Source organism: Panthera pardus, unplaced genomic scaffold (genome assembly GCF_024362965.1).
Source record: "Panthera pardus isolate Hobbes unplaced genomic scaffold, ASM2436296v1 HiC_scaffold_17, whole genome shotgun sequence".
Lineage (NCBI taxonomy): Eukaryota > Metazoa > Chordata > Mammalia > Carnivora > Felidae > Panthera > Panthera pardus.
Genome location: NW_026526732.1, coordinates 44,528,159 through 44,553,067, shown reverse-complemented (window position 1 = coordinate 44,553,067; position 24,909 = coordinate 44,528,159). Strand labels below are relative to the sequence as shown.

Below are 24,909 nucleotides of genomic sequence, written 5' to 3'. Positions count from 1 at the left end.
CACTTACCCTAGAAAAAGATAGTCTACCTGTAAGGCTATTACTGGTGACACAGCTGAGATTTAGTAGGAATAAGTTAAACAGTAAATTTAAAGCAGCACAGAATCAGTAATAGTAAGGTAAACATTTACCAAAAACCAGTACTTTCTGACTTTACTTAATGGATAAACAATTGGGTTTCATTCAAATTCTCCTTGTGAATGCATTTAATCAAGTCCGAGTTTAACTTAAAATTGGAATGTCAATGGTAAAAATTTTTTTTTATTTTTTGCTTACGTAGATCATGAAGTTCCCAGAGCTTACATATATTTTATTTTGGCAGTAAGCATATATATTTGTAAATAAGCCTGGCAAACAAGAGAGTGAAAAAATATAACAGAAATAAAAAATAATGTAAAGTTCTGTAATAAAGATGATTAGTGAAAAAATTGGCTACAATACTCAAAATGAAGCAATTATCCATAAATATTAAGAATTAGCACTTCTTTCAGTATATAGAAAAACTGACAAGAAATTTTAAAAAATCTTAAGAGCCAAAAAGAAGTTCTCTAGAGAAGTGATAAATATATTTTGAAAAGATTTCACAGTAATATGTTTTTTTCCCTAGGCTGTCCTTAAAGTAGTGAATTTCTGCAATGTAAGAAGGTAAATTTCTCAGGTTAAAAAAGAAAAGAGAAAAAAAATCATTGGTGAGACGGGGCTCACCTCAAAAATGTCTTGGGCTCTTTAGGTGGCACTGGCTGTGGAAGTGGTTTGCTGCTGTTGAACTCGGTATCGTGGACTGGAGAATTAGGAATGGGAGCCAGGCGGTTAGGATGTCCGTTGCCCACTCCACCAGTTTCCAGAGCACTTAGATTGGGAACACTCACAAACCTGTTTGTTGGTGATTTATCATTCTTCTTCTTTTGCTGCATTAAAAATAATACATGTGAGGATAGTCCCTGTATAAGGACAAATGAGAAAATAGGAATAGTAGAAGATATAAATTTGGCATGGAAAATTTTCGGAAGCTTTACGTTAAATTGGGATGTTAAAATGAACCAGTGTCACCCAAAGTGTGGTCTGGGGATCCTTGGAGGTGTTCTTTATCTACATGGAATCCTCACAGACAGACATGCTCCTGGGCCAGAAAAGAATGAGGATTGGTGTTCATGGGGAGGGGAGGAGATGGAAAGAATGCCAAAGGGTAAAGAATACTGTGAGGAAATGGGGAAGGAGCAGGTCTTGCAGATACCACAAGGCTAAACGGATTTGGGCTCAAATTAGGAGAAGAAGGTATAAAGTTAAACAGTTTTAAAGAGATGTCCGTGAACTTTAGCCTTCTGTCAAAGGGAGGCAGTCCTTGTCTGGAAAAAAGAGGAAGTGAAAAAATACTTGGCACAATAGTTTGAGACATATTCCACATTTCCACTTAAGACCCAAAGCTGCCTTACGAGAGAAAATTAAGTCTGCATAATTAAATCTCATTTCCCAGTTGGTAGTATCACTAATTGGCTCATAATCTTTTAAAAGCATTTAAAGGATATAAAACAAAAGTGATCCATCTTTTTTTATTTTCTAGTTGGTCTTTAAAAGCAGATAGCAAGAGGAATATAATCGCAGAGTATCAAAACCTATCAGTTTACAAATCATTAACTTAAGTCTCTATTTTATTCGCACTCATCTTGCTGTGCAGAATAAAAATTCACAAGTTGCAAGATATTTTTAATACTCCCATCTTTTACTAAATGTGTACTAGTTAAATTTATGAACTATTTTTCTGCAAAATGATTCGAGTGTTTAAAAAAAAAAAAGCCTAATTGGCCTTTTTCCTTTATTTACAAAGTAATGATCTTGCTATCTACAGATTGCCCTCTGTCATATTCTGTCAGTCATGGAGTCTCTGACAAAGAGTCTTTAGCATAACTGAAAACAGAAAGGATATCTTCTAGAATCACAATATTAGTGAAAGGTGAAGTCATTCAAAAATTAACAAAGATGTGTGCATTTTCTTGTTCTGGTCACCAGAGGGCATTAAATAAACCCATTTAAGGTTACTATTTGAAGAAATAAAAAATATTATTATTATAAAAGTGTTATTGGTGTTATTATAAAAGTATTATTATAAAGTTCTACGGTAATGGTTTTATAGCTAAAACTGTAATTCCGCAAAATATATTAGAAATATTTTCCTTTTTATGATCTTGTTTCAGCAAGTCTCATAATCTTGCTCTCTAATTAAAAGCTTATTTCACCCTAAATTATGGACTTAAAAACTGAAACTAACTATATTAATTCATTCACCAATTATTTACTGAGAACCTTCAATGTGCCAGGCAGTATTTTAGGCTCTGAAGCTATATGCCTCCCTACTTTAGTCATTCTGTTTCATAAAACATTTAAGTCACTCTATGTTAAAGGTTTAAGTTTAAAGTTTGGAGCACTTTAACTTGTGAAGGAAGGATAGAATCCCATGTTCTTAACAGAGAAATTTTTATGAGCTTTGAAAGCAAAAGTTTCTGGCTAAGGGCCTAATAGAAATTAGGCATGATGGGCAAATTAATTAAATCTGAATCAAAAGACAGCTTTACCACTAGTACTTTATTTCTATTACTGATGTCTTCCAGAAGATATATAAGTTCCTGTGAAGCCAATATAATTATTTATTCTTATTTGCTTTATTCACTTACCTGTGGTAGCTTATAGAATATGTGATAAAGTTTGCAACTGAACAAATATTTATTGATTACCTACTATACCCAAAGCACTATGAGGGGAGCCACAGGAAGCTGGGGTACAAAGATGTGTAAGACTTAGCCATGCCCATCTCATTTGTCTACAAGGCTCTTCTATCTGTCCTAAGAGAGTAACAAAGATGGCCCAAAAAATGGGTCATCTTCAATTTTAATTGTCATGAGAGGTCCTAAGACTGAGAGAAGTAAAGCCTTTTTCCAAAGACTAGTAGGCAACAAAATACATGTCCAATGCAAGGTCCATTAAGATGGCAGGCCTAGGCTTTACGTTAGGGAGCGCTGTTGTGTATACAGGGCTGGAGTACCTTTAGGATCCCACAGAGAATAGTGAACACCAAGAAAATGACAAGAAATTATCCTGAGGAGATTTAAAAGTTAGTTTTCTTTGGAGATATGAAAAACAAAATGGTAGAAACCAAGGGTTTATAATTAATAAAATGTTTTAAGGAATAAGAATTCTCAACAAAAATATTAGCCTCGTTCAGTGAAAATGTATACATAAAGAATTCATAGATTTTAGTCCTAAATATTAAATTGAAAACATTGTTTGTAAGCTTTATCCTATGCTGCTCTAAATATTAAAATTTTTAAAGCAAGTTTTAAACTACATCCCTATTTTATGGTGTTTATAGCACATACCTTAGTCAATGGATTAATAACACCAACAGAAGGGCTTGAGTTAAACATTTTGTTGAAGTTAGTTTCTCGATTGACTAATTCCAGCTGATAAAATTTATTATCCTCCTATGCAAAAGAATTATAAACGTCACTTAGACATTTTCTATTGAAAATTTAAAACTGTAATGTATAAATGCCATTCCATTCAAAATTTAATATAAAACCTGAAGATTTATATACCTTGTTCATCAAAGATTAAAAAAAATTTTTTTAATGTTTATTTTTGAGAGAGAGAGAGAGAGAGCGAGCATGAGCAGGGGAGGGGCAGGAGAGAGGGAGGCACAGAATCCGAAGCAGGCTCCAGGCTCTGAGCTGTCAGCACAGAGCCCCACGCGAGGCTCACTCACAAACCGTGAGATTGTGACCTGAGCCAAAGTTGGACGCTTAACCGATTTGGCTACCCAGGCACCTCAAAGGTTTCTAAATCTGATTGCCAGTGTCTTAAGGAGTGGGATGGTTATCAAAACCTTTCAATACCCTATGCTTTGAGACTCTTCTCTACCCTTTCTTTTTTATTTTTTTTTTAAATATGGAACGCTTCACGAATTTGCGTGTCATCCTTACACAGGGGCCATGCTAATCTTCTCTGTATCGTTCCAATTTTAGTATATGTGCTGCTGAAGCGAGCACCTTCTCTACCCTTTAATAACTTTTCCCTTCAAGATTGGATCGAAATGGTTTCCTTGGTCCCATCTCTATTCCAAACTGCAGGCTGTGCAGTTTGAACATGCTTAACTTACATTCATGGAGTTGTGTGCATGGTTTTGTTGTTTCTATAAAGGTGATACTGATACAGCATTATCTTCAGTACTGCAAATACATTTCATCTTGCTTAATCTCCTCTCTGAAACCTCAATGTTCAGTTAACTTTTGAATAATACAGGTTTGAACTGTGTGGGTACATTTACACACTGATTTTTTTTTATATAAATACAGTATAGTACTGTAAATGTATTTTCATAGTGACATTTTTCTTTCTAGCTTACTTTATTATAAGAATACAGTAATGATACATATACAAAATAAGTGTTAACTGACTTTGGTATCGGCAGGGCTTCCAGTCAACAGTAGTCTATTAGTAATTCAGTTTTGAGGGAATCCAGTTATATGTGGATTTTCAACTGTGCACAGAGTTGGTGTCCCTAACCCCTGCATTATTCAAGGGTCAGCTGTATTACAGCAATGGTAATCACTGACCAGAGAAACAGTGACCTACATAGAGATAAATCTTTGCCTTTCGCGTGACCAGTATATGTCAACTGAACAACTAAACTTTAGGAAATAAATACATGAGTGTGAAATGCAGGACTGTGCTCTAGTAGAACTAGATTCTTCATTCCCTTCTTAGTTACCACTACCTTTTGTATCATTAATCTCAGCCCACGTACTTCAGAGTCCACAGAATCAAGGTATAGTGGAAAGCATGTAGAACAACCCTTAGCTGGATTCCTAGTCTGTCACCAACTAGGTGTTGCTGTGAGTTTGTTTTATTCTTTGAAGTCTGATACCTATCCTGTTGTGAGGATAAAATACAACTATATCTGTGACGTATGCTCACTAAGAACTGGAAAAGCTGTTTCTACCATGGATGAAATATACTTAATATATTTGCTAATAACTTCATGTGTGGAATGTAAGGTGATCAAAGCAATCTATGAGGGCTGTGCTCATGTTCACAATGCCTGGGAAATCTTGCCAATGTCTGCTCCTGGCTCCATAATGAACCCCAATCTATGACCTGCTGCTTTTGGCAGGAACTTCTAGTCCCAGCCAACAGGATAGCTTTCCTAGATGCTAACATAGATAAGTTAAAGAAAAAGGACTTCAGAAATAAATGCTTCTAGGCTCTCTTTTCATGCTAATGTCCATAGTTTTCAGTTGAAGAGATCAGTGAGCCGAGTGATTAGCATTCTATTTTTAGTTTTACTCTGAAAGATTTTTCTTTTTTAGTGATAGTAAAAAACAATACTTTAATTATGGATCAGAAGACTCTAAAATGTTTCATGAATTATGAAACATTTGTGTATTTCTTATTCTTGAAGAATAATAGCTTCAATGAAGGCAGTCTATTTATTGTTAAATCTGTGTTTTCTTCCCTGATGGACTGGTCAGAGACCCTAACACCTCAGTTTGGACCGAGACTCTTAAGAGAGAGCCTGAAGCCTTTCTTAGAACCCTAACAAAATGGAACCCTTTTCCCATGGAATATCCCTTTGGATCAGGGTAAGTTAACATGACTAACTGGAAGTATACGGTACAGGATGATGCATGCATGTGTTGACTCTTCTTTCCTATCCAACTCTAATTCTACATGAACAATATGCATATTGTTCATATAGTATATTAGCTGTACATTGTATATAATTTCAAACGTATACTAACTGTACATTGGCAATGACATATTATTTAAACATATGTCCTAAAAAAGACTCTTAAAAAAATACTGAAAAGAAGCACAATCCCTTTACCCTAATACCAAATTTAAAATTTTTAATTACTTTGTATTTCTTAATTCATGAACATTTTAATAAACTTTCAATCACAATGCATATAGTTTATACTTTCAATTTTCACTTAGCATTACTTAATACTTTTCCATGTTTTGCCAACCCACAGTCTATTGATTACTAACATGGTTACAACCTCCCCCTCCCCCCACAAATCTTACAATTAGTTTCTTTATGACTTGGTCTCTTTCTGTAAGCATGGCTTTTAATTCTGTAATCATCTGTATATCTTCTGGTTTTGATTCTCTCATTAGATATTTTTCTTCCATTTCTTCTAGTCTGAAAACAAGAAACCTTTAGTTCATTGATAGGACTCAGACACATCCTTTTTAATACCTGCAGTTTTCAAAATAGTCCAGCTGAACACATACAAAATTTAAAACCAAACTTTTTTCCTTAAAACTTTTCAGAATAACATGGTTGCCTCAATAGCTTATTAAAGCTATTAAAGCTAAAATATCTTATTAAATAGCCTTATTAAAGGCTCTACAGGGTAGAGGATGTTTATTAAAGACTTTGCAGGTTACTTTTGGAAGAATTCACTCATTGTAAGTCATTCAACAGTGTGTGGGGATGAGGTGAGGTAAGTTCTGTAGAAGAAATGATATATTGAATAATACCTCTAAATACAGGTTTGATGCTGGAATTGTAGGCTCACTATCAGGAGAACTTACCAAAATTATACTCCTGTGTGATGACATAAGGATTGGTAACATATCGAAAAGGGACAAGGGACAAGAAAAGATACAGAGGAAAGGGAAACAAAGGACACATATAATAACATCATTCTTTTCCGGTTTATGGGAAACTCAACTTAAAAATTCTGTATTATCAGCTAATACATTACACTCCAAAAAAGGTACATCAGATAATTTCATTTTTCCCTTTTTCTGCCCTGAATGAGACGAGAAGGCAACAGGAATGAATGCCACTGAAGACTCCAGGATAGAGGCCACCCTTTATGAGCAGAGGCTCCACAGACCATGCAGGGTCCAAAAATATAAGACAAGGCAGAATGAAGAGGATGCAAATGGAAACTGCTACAGAAGAAGTACTTTCAATTTTAGAAAATTTAAGTAGAACGACTTAAAAATTCACTCCTTTGAAAATAAAAGGATAGAAATTAAGCTCAATAAAATCATGGTGGATGAAGACACACAGAAAAACTTATTCACTCAACAAATACTGAATAACTTGTAGACAATCTGTCTTCTAGGATTCTGTGATCTACTCCCACCCCCTAATTCTAAAGGGGTACAAGAATCTCTGTGTACTTTAGGAATTTTAGTAAACTCCTACACTAACTCCTCCAAGCTAAAGTTCTAATCTAGAGGGTTTAGGGAGGTGTGTGGGTGAAGGGAAGTGTGGGGTTAGGAAGGGGAAGTCTCAGAATCAGTTGGTCTTTGTCAGTTCAGTTTGAGGTTAGTTTCACTGTCTTTACTTTTGTTCTTTTGTGACCATGCAGACTGAGTGAAAGATGTGATTTCACTGGGCTCACATAAAGGGACTTGCATTTTATAGTGATACGGTGTTTTAAGGGCAACAGTTTTAAGAAGCTTGAGAAACAATAATCCAGTCAAGGAAAAAGGCATTGGGTTTAACACTGGAGTAGCCACAAGATGTCACTGTAGAACTTTATCATTAAACACAAAATACAAGATTTTTGAACTGCTTCCTGCAGCTAAACAAGAATACTTGGCAGTAAATGGTCACTAAAAAACTCAACTTAACACCTTATTTAAAACTATTATGGAAAAAAAACCCCAAAACAGAACAAAATTAAAAAAAATAAAACTATTATGTCTATTATTTTAGTTCTAGTACAATGAGAAGTTAAGGAAAAGTGAGTCTAAATCACTTACAACCCGTGACCCATCTTTTTTGCTCTGAGCCTCAATTCTAGTGTAAGTTCATTTAGGTTAAGCATGCTTTACCTAAAAAACTGTCATCAGTTAATCCTCTCCACAAAATGACTTTCTCTCTCTCTCTCTCTCTCTCTCTCTCACACACACACACCTTTTAAAAGATACCTGGATATTAAAGGGAAAAAATAATTGATTAAATTGAAGAAACCATTCATATAAATATAAATGGGAAAGCATTAAAGGAGAGAACAAGTAAAATGATCCAGATTTAACTTGCAAATATATTTCCAGAATTACCAAGTCTTTCAAAATTCTAACAGGAAGAACCCTCGGTGTTACTCTGATCCATTTCAAGCCAACGCTGGTCAACAATCTCTTTCTTCAGTTGCCCCTGTGACCTCTAGGCCAGCACTGCTTCCTAAAGACTAGGTGTGAACAACTGGTGGTACAGGAAATGATCTTAGTTTATTCTCCTTTAATCTTTCTGGTCACAAGAAGGAAAAAAGTCACAGTTTTGTTCTATGTATCTTAAATGGCCTTTATAACATATGCTTATTACCCTACTTCATACCACTTGGGCAGACCTGCAGCATCAAATAGCTAGCTAGGATCTAATAACATTGTGGTATTTTCACAGAATTTACATTTGTATAATTACAGCCTAGCTTCTATTTATTTACTTATTTTTAAAGTTTATTTATTTTGAGAGAGAGACAGACAGACAGACAGACAGACAGAATGGGTGGGGGAGGGCCAAACAGCTCTGCACTGTCACAGCATGGAGCCCAATGTGGGGCTCAAACTCAAGAACCCACAAGAATGGTAAGGATGCTTGACCAAGTGAGCCATCCAGGTGCCCCAGCCTAACTTCTATTTAGAAAAATGGATACGGGGCGCCTAGGTGGCTCAGTTGGTTGAGCATCCAACTTCAGCTCAGGTCATGGTTTGTGGGTTCAAGCCCCCTGTTGGGCTCTGTGCTGACAGCTCAGAGCCTGGAGCCTGCTTCTGATTCTGTGTCTCCCCCTCTCTCTGCCCCTCCCCTGCTCACACTCTGTCTCTCAAAAATAAACATTTAAAAAAAAAAAGAAAAATGGATACGATTTTTCAGTAGTGATAATGGTTTTACTGCAGAAATAATCAAGTTTTCCTGTTAAATTTTTTAAGTTATAATGAGTCAATTAAAAATATGAAAACCGTATCAAAGGTAGCTGGTAGCCAGAAATGACCAAATTTTGAAAGGTTAATAAAGCCTGGGAAACACTGCCTTGAGGGGAAATGTACAAGTTTGAATAGTCTTTTACTCAAAATACAGATTCACATTAAAAGTAATACTGAGAACAGAAGACTATGGGGGAGGAGAAAGGGGAAAAAAAAGTTAAGGGAGAGAGCCAAACCATAAGAGACTCTTAAAAACTGAGAATAAACTGAGGGTTGATGGGGGGTGGGAGGGTGGGTGATGGGCATTGAGGAGGGCACCTGTTGGGAGGAGCACTGGGTGTTGTATGGAAACCAATTTGACAATAAATTTCATATTAAAAATTTTTTTAAAAATTAAAAAAATACTAGAGAAAACAGAATTAAAACATATATAATTACTAATTAGGTCACTGTTGGATTCTCCCCAGGCATGCATGCCCTGATTTTTTTTGGCTCTGAGAATATATAGGTCAATGTCTAGGGTTCATGAACAACACAAACCAAAAATATGAATACATAAAAAATCTGTATAAAACATATAAAAAACTTTTCAAGGTGGCAGTACTCCTATGCTTTATAAAAATAATTGACAAAGTCAGCAAATTGAGATTATAGGCCAAACAGTATTGGCACACATATATTTTAGAATCTTAACTATATAAAAATAAACTCTATTATACCATCCTTCTCTACAGTTTAAGGAAAGGAAATACAATAATTGAAGAAGTTTAATGTTGAACCTTTCTTTCCCCATAATTTATGGGCACAGACTACTATCTCCTTACCTCACAAAACTTATGAACACAACCTGAATGGTAATTTAAAAATCAAACAACAACAACAAAAGATGATTAGAGTAGTATAGATAAAAGAACTCTTTTATCAACAACTTTTAAAGAGTGGTAATTCCAATATGGTGGAGTGTTTTTTCAATTAGGGATTACTTACCTACTTAAAGGCCCCATACAGAAAACTCTGCTTCCCCCAAGAAGAAACTCTTTTTGTTTCAGTACAGTGAGAAGTTAATGTAAACTTAGACAATCAATAATAATCTCTGAACTCCCCTTTTTGCATAATAAAGATGTCATGACCCCATCCACATTCTATATAGATTTAGATTTGGCTTAAAGTTCTTTAAAACAGCCATTCTCTCATTTGTTTCTAAAACAAACAAAAACTATGACATATTAGACACAAGGGTTTTACTACTATCCCACTCAGGAAAATAAAATAGTTTCTATAGAATATCAGGATATCTAAGACTTGAGTACCTAGCACTAGAGAGGGGGTTTTCTAGTAATCATTCCATAACTACAGAACTCATCACCATTTCTACAATGTTTAGAGGGTACCTTTCCATTCTTTAAATTTCCATTCCCCTCTTCCCTGAAGTCCAAACAGGGTTTGGGGCAGGAACAGAAATAAAGCTTCCAGCTGCTCGAGAGGCCCTTCCACTTCAGGCTTCAGCCTGACCCATAATGCTGCAGCCCTTCCACTACCACCCACTTCTATGATTCCACAGGGCTTTTCCAATTTCAAAGACTTAAAGTTAGCATGCAGTTGATTAGGAACTTCAGTAAGGTGTCCGTAGTCCTTTGCAACAGGCTAAGAATAGTTCAAATGTTGTCCCCCCAGCTCCTTAACCTGGAATGCAGTCTCCCTGCTCACCACCACTGATGAAGGCATTCAGCAGATCCAAGCAGGCTGCATTTAAGGATATAAGGCAGAAATATCTCAACTGTCTAAAATTGTGCTTTCCAGGGGTGCCTGGGTGGCTCAGTTGGTTAATTGTCTGACTTTGGCTCAGGTCATGATGATCTTGCGATTTGTGAGTTCGAGTGTCGCATTGGGTTCTGTGCCAACAGCTCAGAGCCTGAAGCCTGCTTCGGATCCTGTGTTTCCCTCTGTCTCTATCCCTCCCCTGCTTGCAAACTCTGTCTGTCTCTGTCTCTCTCAAAAAAACAAAAACAAGAAACTGTGCTTTCCCAATATGGTAGCCACTAGTCCATATGTGGCTATTTACATTTAAATTAATTAAAATGAAATTAAAAATTCAATTCCTTGGTGGCACTAGCCACAATTCAAATGGTCAACAGCCATTGTGGCTAGTAACAACCGTACTGGGCAGAGCAGATACAGGACATTTTCGTTATCGTAGACAAATCTGGGCAGCCCTGGTCTAAATACATTTATTTGTGTGTGTGTTTGGTTTCAACTAAAAGAGTAAATACCTAAACTAGAGACTAGTTGTATGATAGCAACTAGTCTTTTTCTGGTGGAAAAAGAAATACAGTTGGTTAACATGGATCTAGCTGAAGTATAAAACAAATGGTAGACCTAGAAAAGCAGATAAAATATTTGACTCATGAGTAATACTAATTCAATTAAAAATTACCATAATTAGCAAAACTAAGTTATTTACTATCTACTGAAAATTCCTAATGTGTAAAACCCTATAAAACAGAATAAAGTAGAAACAAATCTTTAATCTTTGTAAATTAACATTCCTAAGGAGACAGGACACACGGATAGACACAGGTTATTTTTGTGAGCATGTTTTTTCAGACTGTGAAGAGGGAGATACCAGGATTTCAGCCTCTGCCCAATGAGTAACACTGAGGCCAGGAGAAGGGAAAGCCAAAAGTGGGGTTTACTGTAACTAATTTTTGCAAAATGCCTAAGGTGATGGATGCACTCTTCTACATGGAAGATACCTGAGCTCTTACTGTAGCTCAAAAGGATTTAAATATTACCTCCAAAACCAGGAAACACCAGAAATCATCATGACTGGGAAAATGATCTCACAGGTCTCCTCATCATTTCAAGTATAACTTCATAATGTGATAAATGTTAGAATTCTCAAAAAATGCATTCAGGAAACATTCAAGTGCCTACTAATGCGAAAATCCTGTGTGTCCATTGCAGAGTACCTCACTTCAGAAGCCACCACTGAAGTAAATGCCAACAACTGGGGTCTGTTTTTTGTTTCAGCTGAAGTGAATGTGGTTGTATATGTTACATATACGTAATAGCAACTATGAAGCTTAATCAGTTAAATGAATAAAATGTGAGGAGATATTTAGATGGGGATAGGTAATCGAGTAGTAACAACAGATTATTCTAGACTGTAGAGGAAACATAACAGAATCTCAGAAGGAAACTGTCAGTGTGGTGGACACAGGTGAATAAGGCACAGTGACACTAGGAGTTTAAGTTTCACTTTGAGACTAAGGTTAACGGGATTAGTCACTATTTTGACTTTACTGAACTATGTGGAGATATTTACATATTTTTATTCAGCATTTTAAATTGACTGGAAGAAGACAGACTAAAGGTGAATAAACCATTTGCAGCCGCAGCAGTTTAGAGTAGATTAATTAATTCTAAAATAATTTAAGTTGGACCAGGGTTTAGGGCACAGAGATGGAGTGAATGTTATTTGCACGTTGGCTATAAGAGTTTAGAAATGTGGAGAAAAGAGAAAAGCTATTAAATACTTTCTGAAAACATTAGGCAACAGTGATAAATCTTGGTTTTAACAATACTGGAGTTACTATGTATGAATAGTAACTATCTGTGATGTTTAACTTGCACTAATTTTTCAAATCAATATTAAATGTTTGTATGAATTCCAACAATCTCTCTGTAGAGTATAAAATATTTTTATAGTTTTTGCTCTTCCCCACCTCCAATACCCTGTAATCCATTCTCTAGATGGAAGTACTGTCATTAAAATTCTGTATTTGTTTTTCAAGATTTTTTGATATTTGTATATAAAATATGTATTATTAGTTTATGTATAGGATCATAATATTCCTTTTGGCCACAATATGCCCTTTGTATTTAATATTATATAATGGACATCTTTGGAGTTTTCACCATGGCATGTCGGTTCAAGATCCTGAGGGACAGGCTTTAGGCAAGGACTGTCCTAGCAGAACCAGAACAGTGGCAGCTGAGAAACAATCATTCAATTGCCTTATGCTCATTAAGTAAAATATCATACTGCAATTACCATCTGGAATATAGCACTTATGTTTTCTTTTTTAAGTATCCCTTAATTAGATTTAAAAAGAATAGCTAATCTGAGGTTAGACACAGTCTCCTCAGTTTATGTCCCACATACGAATTTTCTTTAATATAATATGACTTACGACACTTGTAAAGCTGCATTTATTTCCTTGAGTAGCTCGTTAGTCTTATTAAAATCTGCCCGCATGATATTTTTCTCTCTGAGGTGGTCTGCTGTCATGACATCCAGCTCTTTTTCAAGTCTCTTGTTTAAATCTTGTTCATGCAACCTGTTTATTTTTGGTTAAGAAAATGTTATTCTGAAATCAAGCTTTCAAAACTTTCTATATTCTACAGATTTGAAATGGTTTTATGTATAATATAGAGAAAATTAATGGAAATAGCCTAAAATAACTTACTTTGCTCCTATCTTCGAGTTTGTTAAAGTTGTCTCCTTTAATGCTTTTTAAATTACATTTTATAAAGATTTTAGTTAATTGTATAGTTTCCAAAGTTAATGAATACATACCTATTATTCAAAATACCAACATTTTATCTATGTTCTAAATTACAGCCATCAACAAATAAAGGAGTGGTCTTCAATATCTATGAGAAGGCAGTCTAGTCATAAAAATAAGCATGTATTGCTAACTACTATTATAGCAGTCTTTCAGGTAACACTGTATATTATGTCTGTTATGATTAATGACATACCTCATCTGTTGGTTAGATTCACTTCGTATTCTGAGAATTTCTTTCCCCTTAAATTCCAATTCTTTGGTTAGGGCACTTATATTTTCATGAAGGTGCTGTACCTCCTTATCCAAGTCTGAGATGTGATGCTCTCTGTGCCTTAATTCCTCTTGTAGATCTGTTATTCTACACATATGTTCCTTACTCTGCAAAATACAAATAATTATTTTTTAAAGTAAGCTCTATGCGGAACTTGGACTCACAACCCCGAGATCAAGAATTGCATGCTCTACCAACTCGGCCACCCAGGTACCCCTACAAATAATTCTTAAACGTATTCTAGTATTTGCTTTCTGCATTTATCTAAAGGAAAGAAAATGACATACTGGAATGTCAAATGTAATGACACTGCTTCGAAACAAACTGCTGAAAAAAATCTAAAGGCTCTTCTTTTTCCATATATATATGAAGTGTTTATATGGATACAGTTTATATGGATAATATCAGGGTGACAAGAGGCCCAAAAGACCATAAAATGCAATTTCCCACACATTTTACAGACAAGGAAACCAATACCCAAGAGATACCTGTTCAAGGAGGATGTATATGAATGGCAGAGCTGAAATTAGAATGCAGGGCTCCTACATACTCACCAAGTTACATGGGCTTACAGTAAAATGCTGGCACCACTGTCCTTTGATCTAAAAATTCCCTGCATCTAGGGAGGCCATCCCGACACACACACATCATATGGTTTAGAAAGCAGACTTTGTCTGCTTTGTGCTGATCTAACAGTTACCTTGTCTGAAAGATAAGCTCCCTTCCATATTCCTAGAAGTCACTGTTTTTCACAATGTCTACTAGATATTGTCAATTTCAGTGTTAGCATAGTTGAAGATAGAACTTCCCTCCATGATTATAAGGTGGCTCATTTAAAACTTCATAGCAATGAAGAGAAAATTTGAGCTGATCATTTAACATAGCTAAAGACTAACAAAGTAAAAGTCTTAAGTCTAAAAAATAATGGACTTCATTACACTATGCCTAGAAATCCATCCACCTGGATAGACATATATTCAAGATCATAAATTCTCTAATTAAAGGAAGTATACTTCATTAAAGAGCAAAGTTTAAAAAGCATAAATATTACCTGTGCTAGAGTGGTATGGAAATATCTTTTTTTTTTTTTTTTTTTTTTGAGGACCTACTACTTCCCTAGCTATGCTATCCAGCATGACTATTTAAATTCAAGTTTAAATGATTTAAAATTAAACAAAATTGAAAATCCTGGTCCTCGGTCACACTAGACATATTTGGCCCATGTGGCCAGTGACTATCACAGTAGATAGCAGATACAGAAGAGGTTCGCCTATAGACAATGCTGTTTTATAGTATTCTGTCTTCACTCTTTGTGTTATTCATATTTCATTGATCGCTTTCTCAGGATGCAAGTAAAATTCAATATATTCAATTAAAAAGTCATAAAATGTAATTTTATGACCGATATAATAAGTCAAATTACCTTATTTCCCTTTAAAAATAAAGCTCTTCAATATAGGTAGCAAATAGTAACTAATGTAAATACTAGTTATTACAAAATTTTCAGAAAATTGTGAACATTCAGATCTATCCACATTTAGGGAATCATCACATAACATGTTCTTCTTTACCTGTCTTCTGCTAATATCTACGCTTCGCTCTAATTCCATTTTAGCAGCTGCCAATTCTTGATGATGACTGTGCCGTAACAAATCAATTGCAGCCGCATGTTGATGGTTTAGTTCTGATCGTAAGGAAGCTGGAATCCGAGGGAAAAAAGAGCTTTAGTATATTGAAAAATATTACTGATACTTTACGTAAAAATTATAAAGGTCACAGAATATTATTTTTAAAATTAGGACACTTGTATATGCCCATTAAAATATCATAGACTGTCATAGAATGTCATGAATTTAAAGGTCATCCAGCTTTGATAAGAACAAGAAAATTTTCATCTGCTCAACAGATCAAGGAATTTCCATATATGCTTTGAGTTTGGCAGTAAGGTGCTAATGGAAATGAAATATTTTTAACTTTTCTCATTCACTACTGGAATAACATCATTTTAAAGCTGAATAATACCACAACATATATTCATTTAGGAAGCAACTTCCCACCCAGGTAAGAATTCTTCCACAATATTTCTGAAAGATGTTAAGCACTGGCTGGTGAGTGCTCTTAGTGATTTGTAAATCATCATTTTTATTTGAATTTGAGATTATTTGATACAATCCACATTTACTGAATGTCAGGTACTATACTAAGAACAAAATATGACCCTGTTCTAATAACTGCATAGGCTACAGGGAAAGGCATCATGCCAGGGAATTAAGTGGAATATCAGAAATGTATATTAGTTATAATGAAAGCACAGCAGTGGAAGCACCATTTCCTAGGAGAAGGAAATTAGGAATGCTATCACAAAGGAACTGTCACAGGGCCTCAGTCTATAGCACTGAGTAGGGGTTCTCCAAGTGGAGAAAGAGAAAAGCATAAATGAGAAAGGGATAAGATATGCAAAAGCAGAGAGAACCTAATTTATCAGGTAAACTATAGGAAGATGGTGTGGCAGATGCCCACAGAACATGTGGTCATACTGGAAAGAAAATGGAGCCCAGTCTGAGAAAGTTGTAGCATAAAATGCTTTTTACTTTATGTTTAGGTTCATGGTTCTCAGTCTGGGATACGTGTGGCAGTATATCTGAGCGACTTTTAGGGTATACAATATCATCATCTGAAACATGAACTGTACTTAAAGATTTAGGGGAAAGTCATTACTTTCATGTTAATACAAAGGAGATGTGAGTAAAATGCAAATTATATATTCTAAAGCTAAAACATAAGATGACTTCAAAGAAATGCTGTGCTTGTAGCTAGTCAATTTAGGCTCTTCCTGAGGCCTCCACATAGGGCATAAGTTTAGTCTCCCCTGGTATGAAGGGCGGCTTCAGTGGAAAAACTTGACAGGCAGTGAGGTGGTACATGGGAATCAGTGAAGGATTTAAAGTTGGGAAGTTACATGGTGAGATTTGAGTCTTACACAGATTAGCCAGACTGGAGTCTGAAGGATGAACTGAAGGATAAAGATCAGCGAGAAGGTTATGACAATAACCCAGGTGAAAAATGATATGACTATGAAAAGTGGAGGAAATAACAGAATGTGGAAGCAAAAGAAAATAAGTTCTCCTAGCTTCCTGGCTTGGGCAACTGGGTAAACAGTGACACTCTTAGTTAAAATGGAAGGTACAGGAATGGCAATACACTTTGGACTTCAGAAAGATGGTAAGCTAATATTTAAAAATATAGAATATAATTTGCAACATCTAACTTTCTAATATGCAATATGAAATAGAAATCTAATTCACAAGGAAAGGAGTTCGGTCTCAAAATACATATTTGGAATCACTAGCACAATAGATAGTAGTTGGAGCCATAGCTGTGAATCCAATCAACCGGGAAAAGCCTGAAGACTGAAAAACAGACCAAAAGGCTGGGGACTAAAGATTGGGAAACAGCCATATTTAACAGATGCACAGAAAACAGGACAGGCAAGTGAATATTCTTAAAAAGCAGAGGTCAGAATGCAGTGCAGTGAGTATATGATCATGGAGACCAATGGGAAAAGAAGATTCAAGAAGGTCAAAGAGGTCAAATGATGCAGACAGAGCAAATATGATGAGAGCTAGTGAGAATATATGAATTTGGAATTTCAAAGTTCAATGGTGACTTCAGGGACAGTAATTTTAATAGTATAAGGGGTGCAAAATGTAGACCTGAAGGATCCTGACAAAGGACTGGTACCTAGAATACACGAAGAACTCCCAAAACTCAACAGTAAAAATACAAACAATCCAGTTAGAAAAGATATACAGATGGCAAATGAATACCTGAAAACATGTTCAACATAAGTAGCCATTAGAGAAGTGCAAAGTAAAATTCACAATGAGGTAATACCACACTCCTATCTGAATGGCTAAAATACAAAACAGTGACATCAAATGCTGGTAAGGATGTGAAAGAAACTGTCACTCATTCATTGCTGGTGAGAATGTGAAAAGGTACAGCCACTCTGGAAAACAGTTTCTTAACTAAACCTACAATCATCATATGATCCAGCAACTCTCCTCCTAGGCATTTATCTCAGAGAAATGAAAGCTTACTCTTACACAAAACTGAAAACACCAGATGTCCTTCAATGGGTAAAGAATAACAATTGTCCTTCAGCAATAAAAAGGGACAAACTATTGATACATACGACAACCTGGATGAATCTCCAGAGAATTATGCTGAGTGAAAAAAAAAACAATCACCAAAAGGTGATATGTTATTCCATTTATAACATTTTTTAAACGACAAAATAATAGAAATGGATAACAGATTAATGGTTACCAGGCATCAAAGGTGGGGAGGAAAGGGAAGTAGGTGTTGCTATAAATGGGATCCTCATGGTAATGGGAGTGTTCTGTGTCTTGACAGTATCAATGTCAGTATCCTGGTTGTGATATGAACTACAGTTTTGAAAGATGTTACCACTGGGGGAAACTGTCTAAAGTGTTCAGAGGATCTCTCTGTATTACTTCTTACAAGCTCGTATGAATCTATAATTATCTCCAAATAAAAAAGTTTAATTAAAATCACAAAAAGTCCTTTTGTCAACAAAGAGGCATTTAATCAAGTTTCAATGGACTAAACAATAGTGCTAACACTTGGCCTGTTTCTACTTCTTTTCATACAGTTGTGGAAAGTCTGTGCTTCCCTTGGGCCAGAATTCTCCAAAGGCTACCTCTGCATTGGACTGTATGCTCCTTGTATGTAAAGACAGAGCAGCAGTTTACTTTTTAGTTCTCCTTGCTCAGCAGTTTCTGTAGCATGTAAACAGGTATTCCACAAATGTTTGATAAACATTCTCACTATGATTTTCACCCTGGCTATCGCAGTGTCTTGTCACAGAGGAAGAGGAGAGAACTATGACGACCTGGCCTAGGACTCCCAGCAATAATAGAGATGATGTATTGGGTCAAATGGCTTTGCCTTTGAGGCCTAAAGTATTCACAACACTTTGGGCTTCTCTGTTTCCAATTCCTACTTGGAAAGCATATGCCACTGAAATGTGACAACATACAATAAAAACTTATATTAAGAGATTTTGGGGAAAAAAACAAACAGAAGGAAAATGAGATGGTAGGAATAAAGTTACCAAACAACACCAAATCCCCCACCCCCAAACTCTTTAAATACCTATGCAGTATTTCTTCAAAACTCAACTGATCTCTTCATAAGAAGGGTAGTGATTTGAACACTTCAAAGATTAAAATCCCAATAAAAAATATCTGAAAAATACCTAAACAAAAAGTCAGACCTAAAGAGTTTTCTCATACAAACAAAATCCTGAAGTGGAAAAAACAAAAACAAAAACAAAAACAAACAACCCATATGACTATCATGTCTAAGGACGTGTGCCTCCATACTTATCTACTCCTTTCGGTCACTGGAAAGTCAGGGCAACTCCTTTTAGTCTCTTAATAGGTGGAAGCCCCAGTGAGTGCTGCTTACATAGCCAGAGTACGGAGAAAGGTGAGGGGACCTCACTTCATTGTGTTCTATCCATTCTACTCCTCCATACTCACCTCTTCATCTGGTAACTTCAAATATGCAAAACACTTAGATACTCATTTTGGTGTGTCAAAAATTAAAAATAAAACTTTGTCATTTCATGTTGAATTTTAAAGATGATACAAATAAATATGACAAGATTATAATCCTTTCAAAATACCAAGCATAGCCTTTCCTTCATCTTCTAATTCAAACCGAAGAGTCTGAAGTTCCTGTTCCATTTCTATCCGGAAGCCCTCCATTGACTCTCTATGTGCATCTTTTAATGACTGAAGCTCTGCAGAATGTTTTTGTTGTAAATGATTTTCAAGAGCCTAAAACAGGAGAAATGTATTCAATTTATTATGTTAGAATACAGGAAAGAAAATGAAAGCAAAATAAAAAATTGTGGGGGGAGGCAAAAAATAAATTACTAAAACTCAGTTATTTAAGAAAAACAAAGCATTTTTAATTCATCTTTAAGGATATTTTATATATAAGATAACAACCATTAGAAACTAAATTAATAGGGTCACTTCAGTAGAACAATCCTTATGAAACCAGTTGATCCAATGTATTGTGTTTAAATTGGGATGTCAGCCCTTTACCTAAGGTAGTTTTCCACTAAAGTCATTTTCTGAAGTTGTTGAGGGGTGTAAGGCACCTAAATGAATGAATATTTCCTCTGTGTGCACAAACTTAGGAAGAGAGGAGGAGGGCATTAACAAGAAAAGATCTCCTTCTGATCAGGAAAAGAAAGATGACAGATGGCTTTTACAACTCCAACCTTATCAAATATTTTGTAATGACTTTCTACAGGCATTTGGGAACAGAAGAAAATCTGTGAGAGTAGGGAACTGGAAAAGTAAACAAACCTCTCACGTGATTAGTTCTAAAAGCCTAACCAGAGAAAATAGACTACATATATGTGGCTAAAACTAAGAGAAGTTATGTAGCCACGGGAGAAAAACAGAGCTCAGCGTACCTCAAGGATACAGACTGAACTGACAAGAAGGGTTTTTCTTACCATATCTGTAACATGAAAGGTTTCTGAGAAAGATACCATGTTGTAACTAGGGCTATATTTCCCTAGCCGTTACTCTAAAATCCTGTTTTTATAAGTTAATATTTGGCTATTTATGCTCACTGTTTCTCAAGTGTTTTATTTCTGAAAAATAAAGCACAGGTTTCTTTAAATATAGTAAAATATGGAACTTTTAATCTAGACAACTTTAGTTACTTAGGTAGCTTAGCTACCTAGTGATGCACAACTTTTGAAAAATGATTAATGTTCTAAAGAGACTGAATGTGTAAAATTAAAGTACTGATACAAGAGGTTATATGTTATTCTCATTCACAAATGATACCAACAAAAAGATTATTTAACAATCAGGTCTAATTGTGTGTGTGTGTGTGTGTGTGTGTGCGTGCGCACGCACATGCACCTTTGTTAAGGTACAGATAACATACAATATTAGGTTCAGATACAACATACTGATTCAACATTTACGAACACTATGAAATAGTCACCAGAAGTGTAATCACCATCTATCACCATACAAAGTTATTATAATATTACTGACTATATTGCTTATATTGTACTTTACTACATCTCCAGGTCTTCTTTTATAATTGGAAGTTTGTACCCCTTAATCCCCATCACCTACTTTGCTCATTCTCACCACCCCCATCTCCTCCCATCTGGCAACCACAAGTTCATTCTCTGCATTTATTAGTCTGTTTAGGTTTTGTTTGTTCATTTGTTTTGCTTTTTGTTCACTACATACAAGTGAAATCCTACAGTATCTGCCTTTCTCTGACTTATTTCACTTAGTATAATACCCCCAGGTCCACCCATGTTATCACAAATGGCAAGATTTCATTCTTTTAATGGCTGAGTAATATTCCAGTGTGTGTGTGTGTGTGTGTGTGTGTGTGTGTGTGTGTGTGTGTGTGTGTATCTTTTCATACACACACACACACCTTTATCCGTTCATCTACCGATGGACACTTAGGTTGCTTCTATATCTTGGCTATTTTAAATAGTGCTGCCATGAATACAGGAGTGCAGATATCTTTTCATTTTCTTCAGATAAGTACCCAGAGGGAAATTGCTGTATCACACAGGAGCTCTATTTTTAATTTTGGGGGGAACCTCCATACTGTTTTCCACAATGGCTGTACCAATTTACATTCCCTTTTCTCCACATCCTTGCCAACACTTGTTATTTCTTGTCTTTTAATACCAGCCGTTCTGAGAGGTGATATCTCATTGTGGTTTTGATGTGCATTTCCTTGATGATTAGTGATATTGGGTATCTTTTCCTGTATCCATTGGCCATTTGTATGCCTTCTTTGGAAAATGTTTATTCTGGTCTCCCACCTGTTTTTTTTTTAATCAGATTGTGGTTTTTTGGTGTTGAGTTCTATAAGTTCTTTATATATTTTGAATAGTAATTTTTTATTGGATAAATCATTTGCAAATATCCTCTCCCATTCATTGAGTTGCCTTTTTGTTTTATTGATGGTTTACTAGCAAAAGCTTTTTTACTTTTAATTAAAAAATGTGTTTTTTCTTTTTTCTTTTTTTTTTAGAGAGAGAGCAGGAGAGAGGGGCAGAGGAAGAGAGAGAGAATCTTAAGTAGAATCCATACCCAGCACACAGCCTGATGCAGGACTTGTTCCCATGACCCTGGAATCAGGACTGAGCTGAAATGAAGAGTTGTATGCTCAACTGACTGAGCCACCCAGACGCCCCAGGTCTTTAATCCATTTGGGGTTTATTTTTGTATATGGTATAAGAAAGTGGTCCAGTTTCATTCTTTTGCACATTTTTCCGAGCATCATTTATTGAAGAGACTGTCTTTTTCCCATTATATATTCTTGTAAACTAATTAACCATGGGTTTATTTCTTGACTCTGTATTCTGTTCCATTGGTCTGTGTTTTTGTGCCAGTACCATACTGTTTTGATTTCTATAGCTTAGTAGTATACTTTGAAATTAGGAAGAGTGATAGCTCCAGTTCTGTTGTTCTTTCTCAAGATTACTTTGGCTGTTCAGGGTCTTGCAGTAGTTCCATACAAATTCTTAGGATTATTTGTTCTAAATCTGTGAAAGATGCCATTGCATTTTTAAAAAATGAAATTGCTGTTTATTTTCAATTCACATTATATACACAAATATTAACTTCTGGGGAGAAGGGATTTTTTTTATTGTTTATATTAAACACTCAGTGCTCATCATGACAAGTGAATTCCTTAATCCCCATCACCTATTCCACCCATCTTCGAACCCATCTACCCGCCTCTGGTAACCATCCAGTTTGTTCTCTATACTTATGAGTCTGTTTCTTGGTTTGCCTCTTTCATTTCCTTTTGCTCATTTGTTTTTCTTTTCTTAAATTCCACATATGAGTAAAATTATATGGTATTTGTCTTTCTCTGATTGACTTATTTCACTTAGCATTATAGTCTTTAGCTCCATCTATGTCACTGAAATAGCAAGATTTCATTCTATTTTATAGCTGAATAATATTCCACTGGATATATATACCACATCTTTATCCATTCATCTATCAATGGACACTTGGGCTGCTTCCATATATTGACTATTGTAAATACTTCTGCTATAAATATAGGGGTATATGTATCCCTTTGAATTAGTGTTTTTGTATTCTTTGTGTAAATACCCAGTAGGGCAATTGCTGGATTATAGGGTAGTTTTTTTTAATGTTTATTTTTTTGAAGAGGGCATGGGCAGGGGAGAAGGAGAGAGAGAATCCCAAGCAGGCTCCATGCTGTCAGCGCAGAGCCTGATACGGGGCTCAATCTCACAAACTGAGATTATGACCTGAGCCAAAATCAAGAGTCAGATGCTTAACTGACTGAGCCACCCAGGCGCCTCAGGTACTTCTGTTTTTAATTTTTTGAGGAACCTCCATACTGTTTTCCATAGTGGCTGCACCAGTTTGCATTCCTACCAATAGTTCAAGAGGGTTCCTTTTTTTAAAAAAGTTTTTATTTACTTATTTTTGAGAGAGAGAGACAGTACAAATGGGGAAGGGGCAGAGAGAGAGGGAGAGAGAGAATCCCAAGCAGGCTCGCACTACCAGCACAGAGCCTGATGCAGAGCTCAAATTCACAAACCATGAGATCATGACCTGAGCCAAAACCAAGAGTCACTTAACCGACTGAGCCACCCAGGCACCCCAAGGGTTCCTCTTCCTCCACATCCTTGTCAACACCTGTTGTTTCCTATGTTACTGATTTTAGCCATTCTGACAGGTGTGAGGTCATCTCTCATTGTAGTTTTGGTTTGCATTTCTGTGAAGATAAGTGGTGTTGAGCATCTTTTTATGAATGTGTTGGCCATCTGTATGTCTTATTTGGAGGAATGTCTGTTCATGTTTTCTGCCTATTTTTAATTGAATTATTTCTTTTCTGGGTGTTGAGTCATAGAAAGTTCTTTTTATATTTTGGATACTAATCCTTTATTAGATATGTCATTTGCAAATACCTTCTTCCATTCAGTGTTTCCTTCACTGTGCAGAAGCTTCCTTTTTTGATGCAGTCCCGAGCTTATTTTTGTTTTTGTACCCCTTGCCTCAGGGAACCTTTCTAGAAAAAAGTTGCCATGGAAAGTTGTCAAGAGAATTATTGCTTGTGTTCTCTTTTAGGATTTTTATGGTTTCAGGTTTCATGTTTAGGTCTTTAATTCATTTTGAATTTATTTTTGTGTATGGTGTAAGAAAGTGGTTCAGTTTAATTCTTTTGCATGTTGCTGTCCAGTTTTCTCAATACCATTTGTCAAGGAGATATTCTTGGATATTCTTTCCTGCTTTGTCAAAGATTAATTGACCAGAAAACTGTGGGTTTATTTCTGGATTTTCTATTCTGTTCCATTCATCTGTATGTCTATTTTTGTGCCAGTCCACACTGTTTTCATTACTACAGCTTTGTAGTGTAACTTGAAGTCTGAAATTGTGATCACTCCAGTTTTGCTTTTCTTTTTCAAGTTTGTTTTGGCGATTTGGGATCTTTTGCAATTCCATAAAAATTTTAGGACTGTTTTTTCTAATTCTGTGAAAAATGCTGTTGGTAATTTGATAGGGATTGCATTAAATGTGTAGATTTCTTTGAGTAGTATACATATTTTAACAATATTTGTTCTTCCAGTCCATAAGCATGGAATGTCTTTCCATTTCATTGTGTCATCTTCAATTTCTTTTGTCAGTGTTTTAAAGTTTTCAGAGTATAGATCCTTCACCTCTCTGGTTATGTTTATTCCTAGGTATCTTATTATTTTTGGTGCAATTACAAATGGGATTATTTTCTTAATTCCACTTTCTGCTGCTTCATTATTAGTGTATAGAAATGCAATAGATTTCTGCACACTGATTTTGAATTCTACAACTTTACTGAATTCATTTTCTCAGTTCTAGCCTGTGTGTGTGTGTGTGTGTGTGTGTGTGTGTAGTCTTTCAGGTTTTCTCTGTATAGTATCATATATATCATATCATATCTGCAAAGGATGAAAGTTATACTTCTTCCTTACTAATATGGATGTCTTTTATTTCTTTGTGTTATCTGATTGCTGT

General features: G+C 35.5%; 1 protein-coding gene and 1 non-coding gene across 12 annotated transcripts in view; both read right to left on the bottom strand.

Moving 5' to 3' along the window:
* Nucleotides 1-24,909, bottom strand: part of FAM184A (family with sequence similarity 184 member A) — a 121,759-nt gene that overhangs the window by 1,211 nt on the left and 95,639 nt on the right. For 4 of the 11 annotated variants that reach the window (XR_002072072.2, XM_019418213.2, XM_019418210.2 and 1 more), the window contains 7 exons: nt 19,494-19,647; nt 15,352-15,479; nt 13,703-13,887; nt 13,132-13,278; nt 6,077-6,194; nt 3,370-3,474; nt 704-939 (listed from right to left, as the gene is read on the bottom strand). Coding sequence is in view for 10 of the 11 variants with exons in the window: in XM_019418213.2 (XP_019273758.2) it covers nt 704-939; nt 3,370-3,474; nt 6,077-6,194; nt 13,132-13,278; nt 13,703-13,887; nt 15,352-15,479; nt 19,494-19,647 (1,073 nt within the window). In the remaining variant the exon portion in view is untranslated. The other 7 variants (XM_019418211.2, XM_019418214.2, XM_019418219.2 and 4 more) reach the window with 6 other exon arrangements.
* LOC128777949 (U6 spliceosomal RNA) lies at nt 3,932-4,038 on the bottom strand. Its single transcript, XR_008423239.1, has one exon. It is a non-coding gene; the product is annotated as a U6 spliceosomal RNA (small nuclear RNA).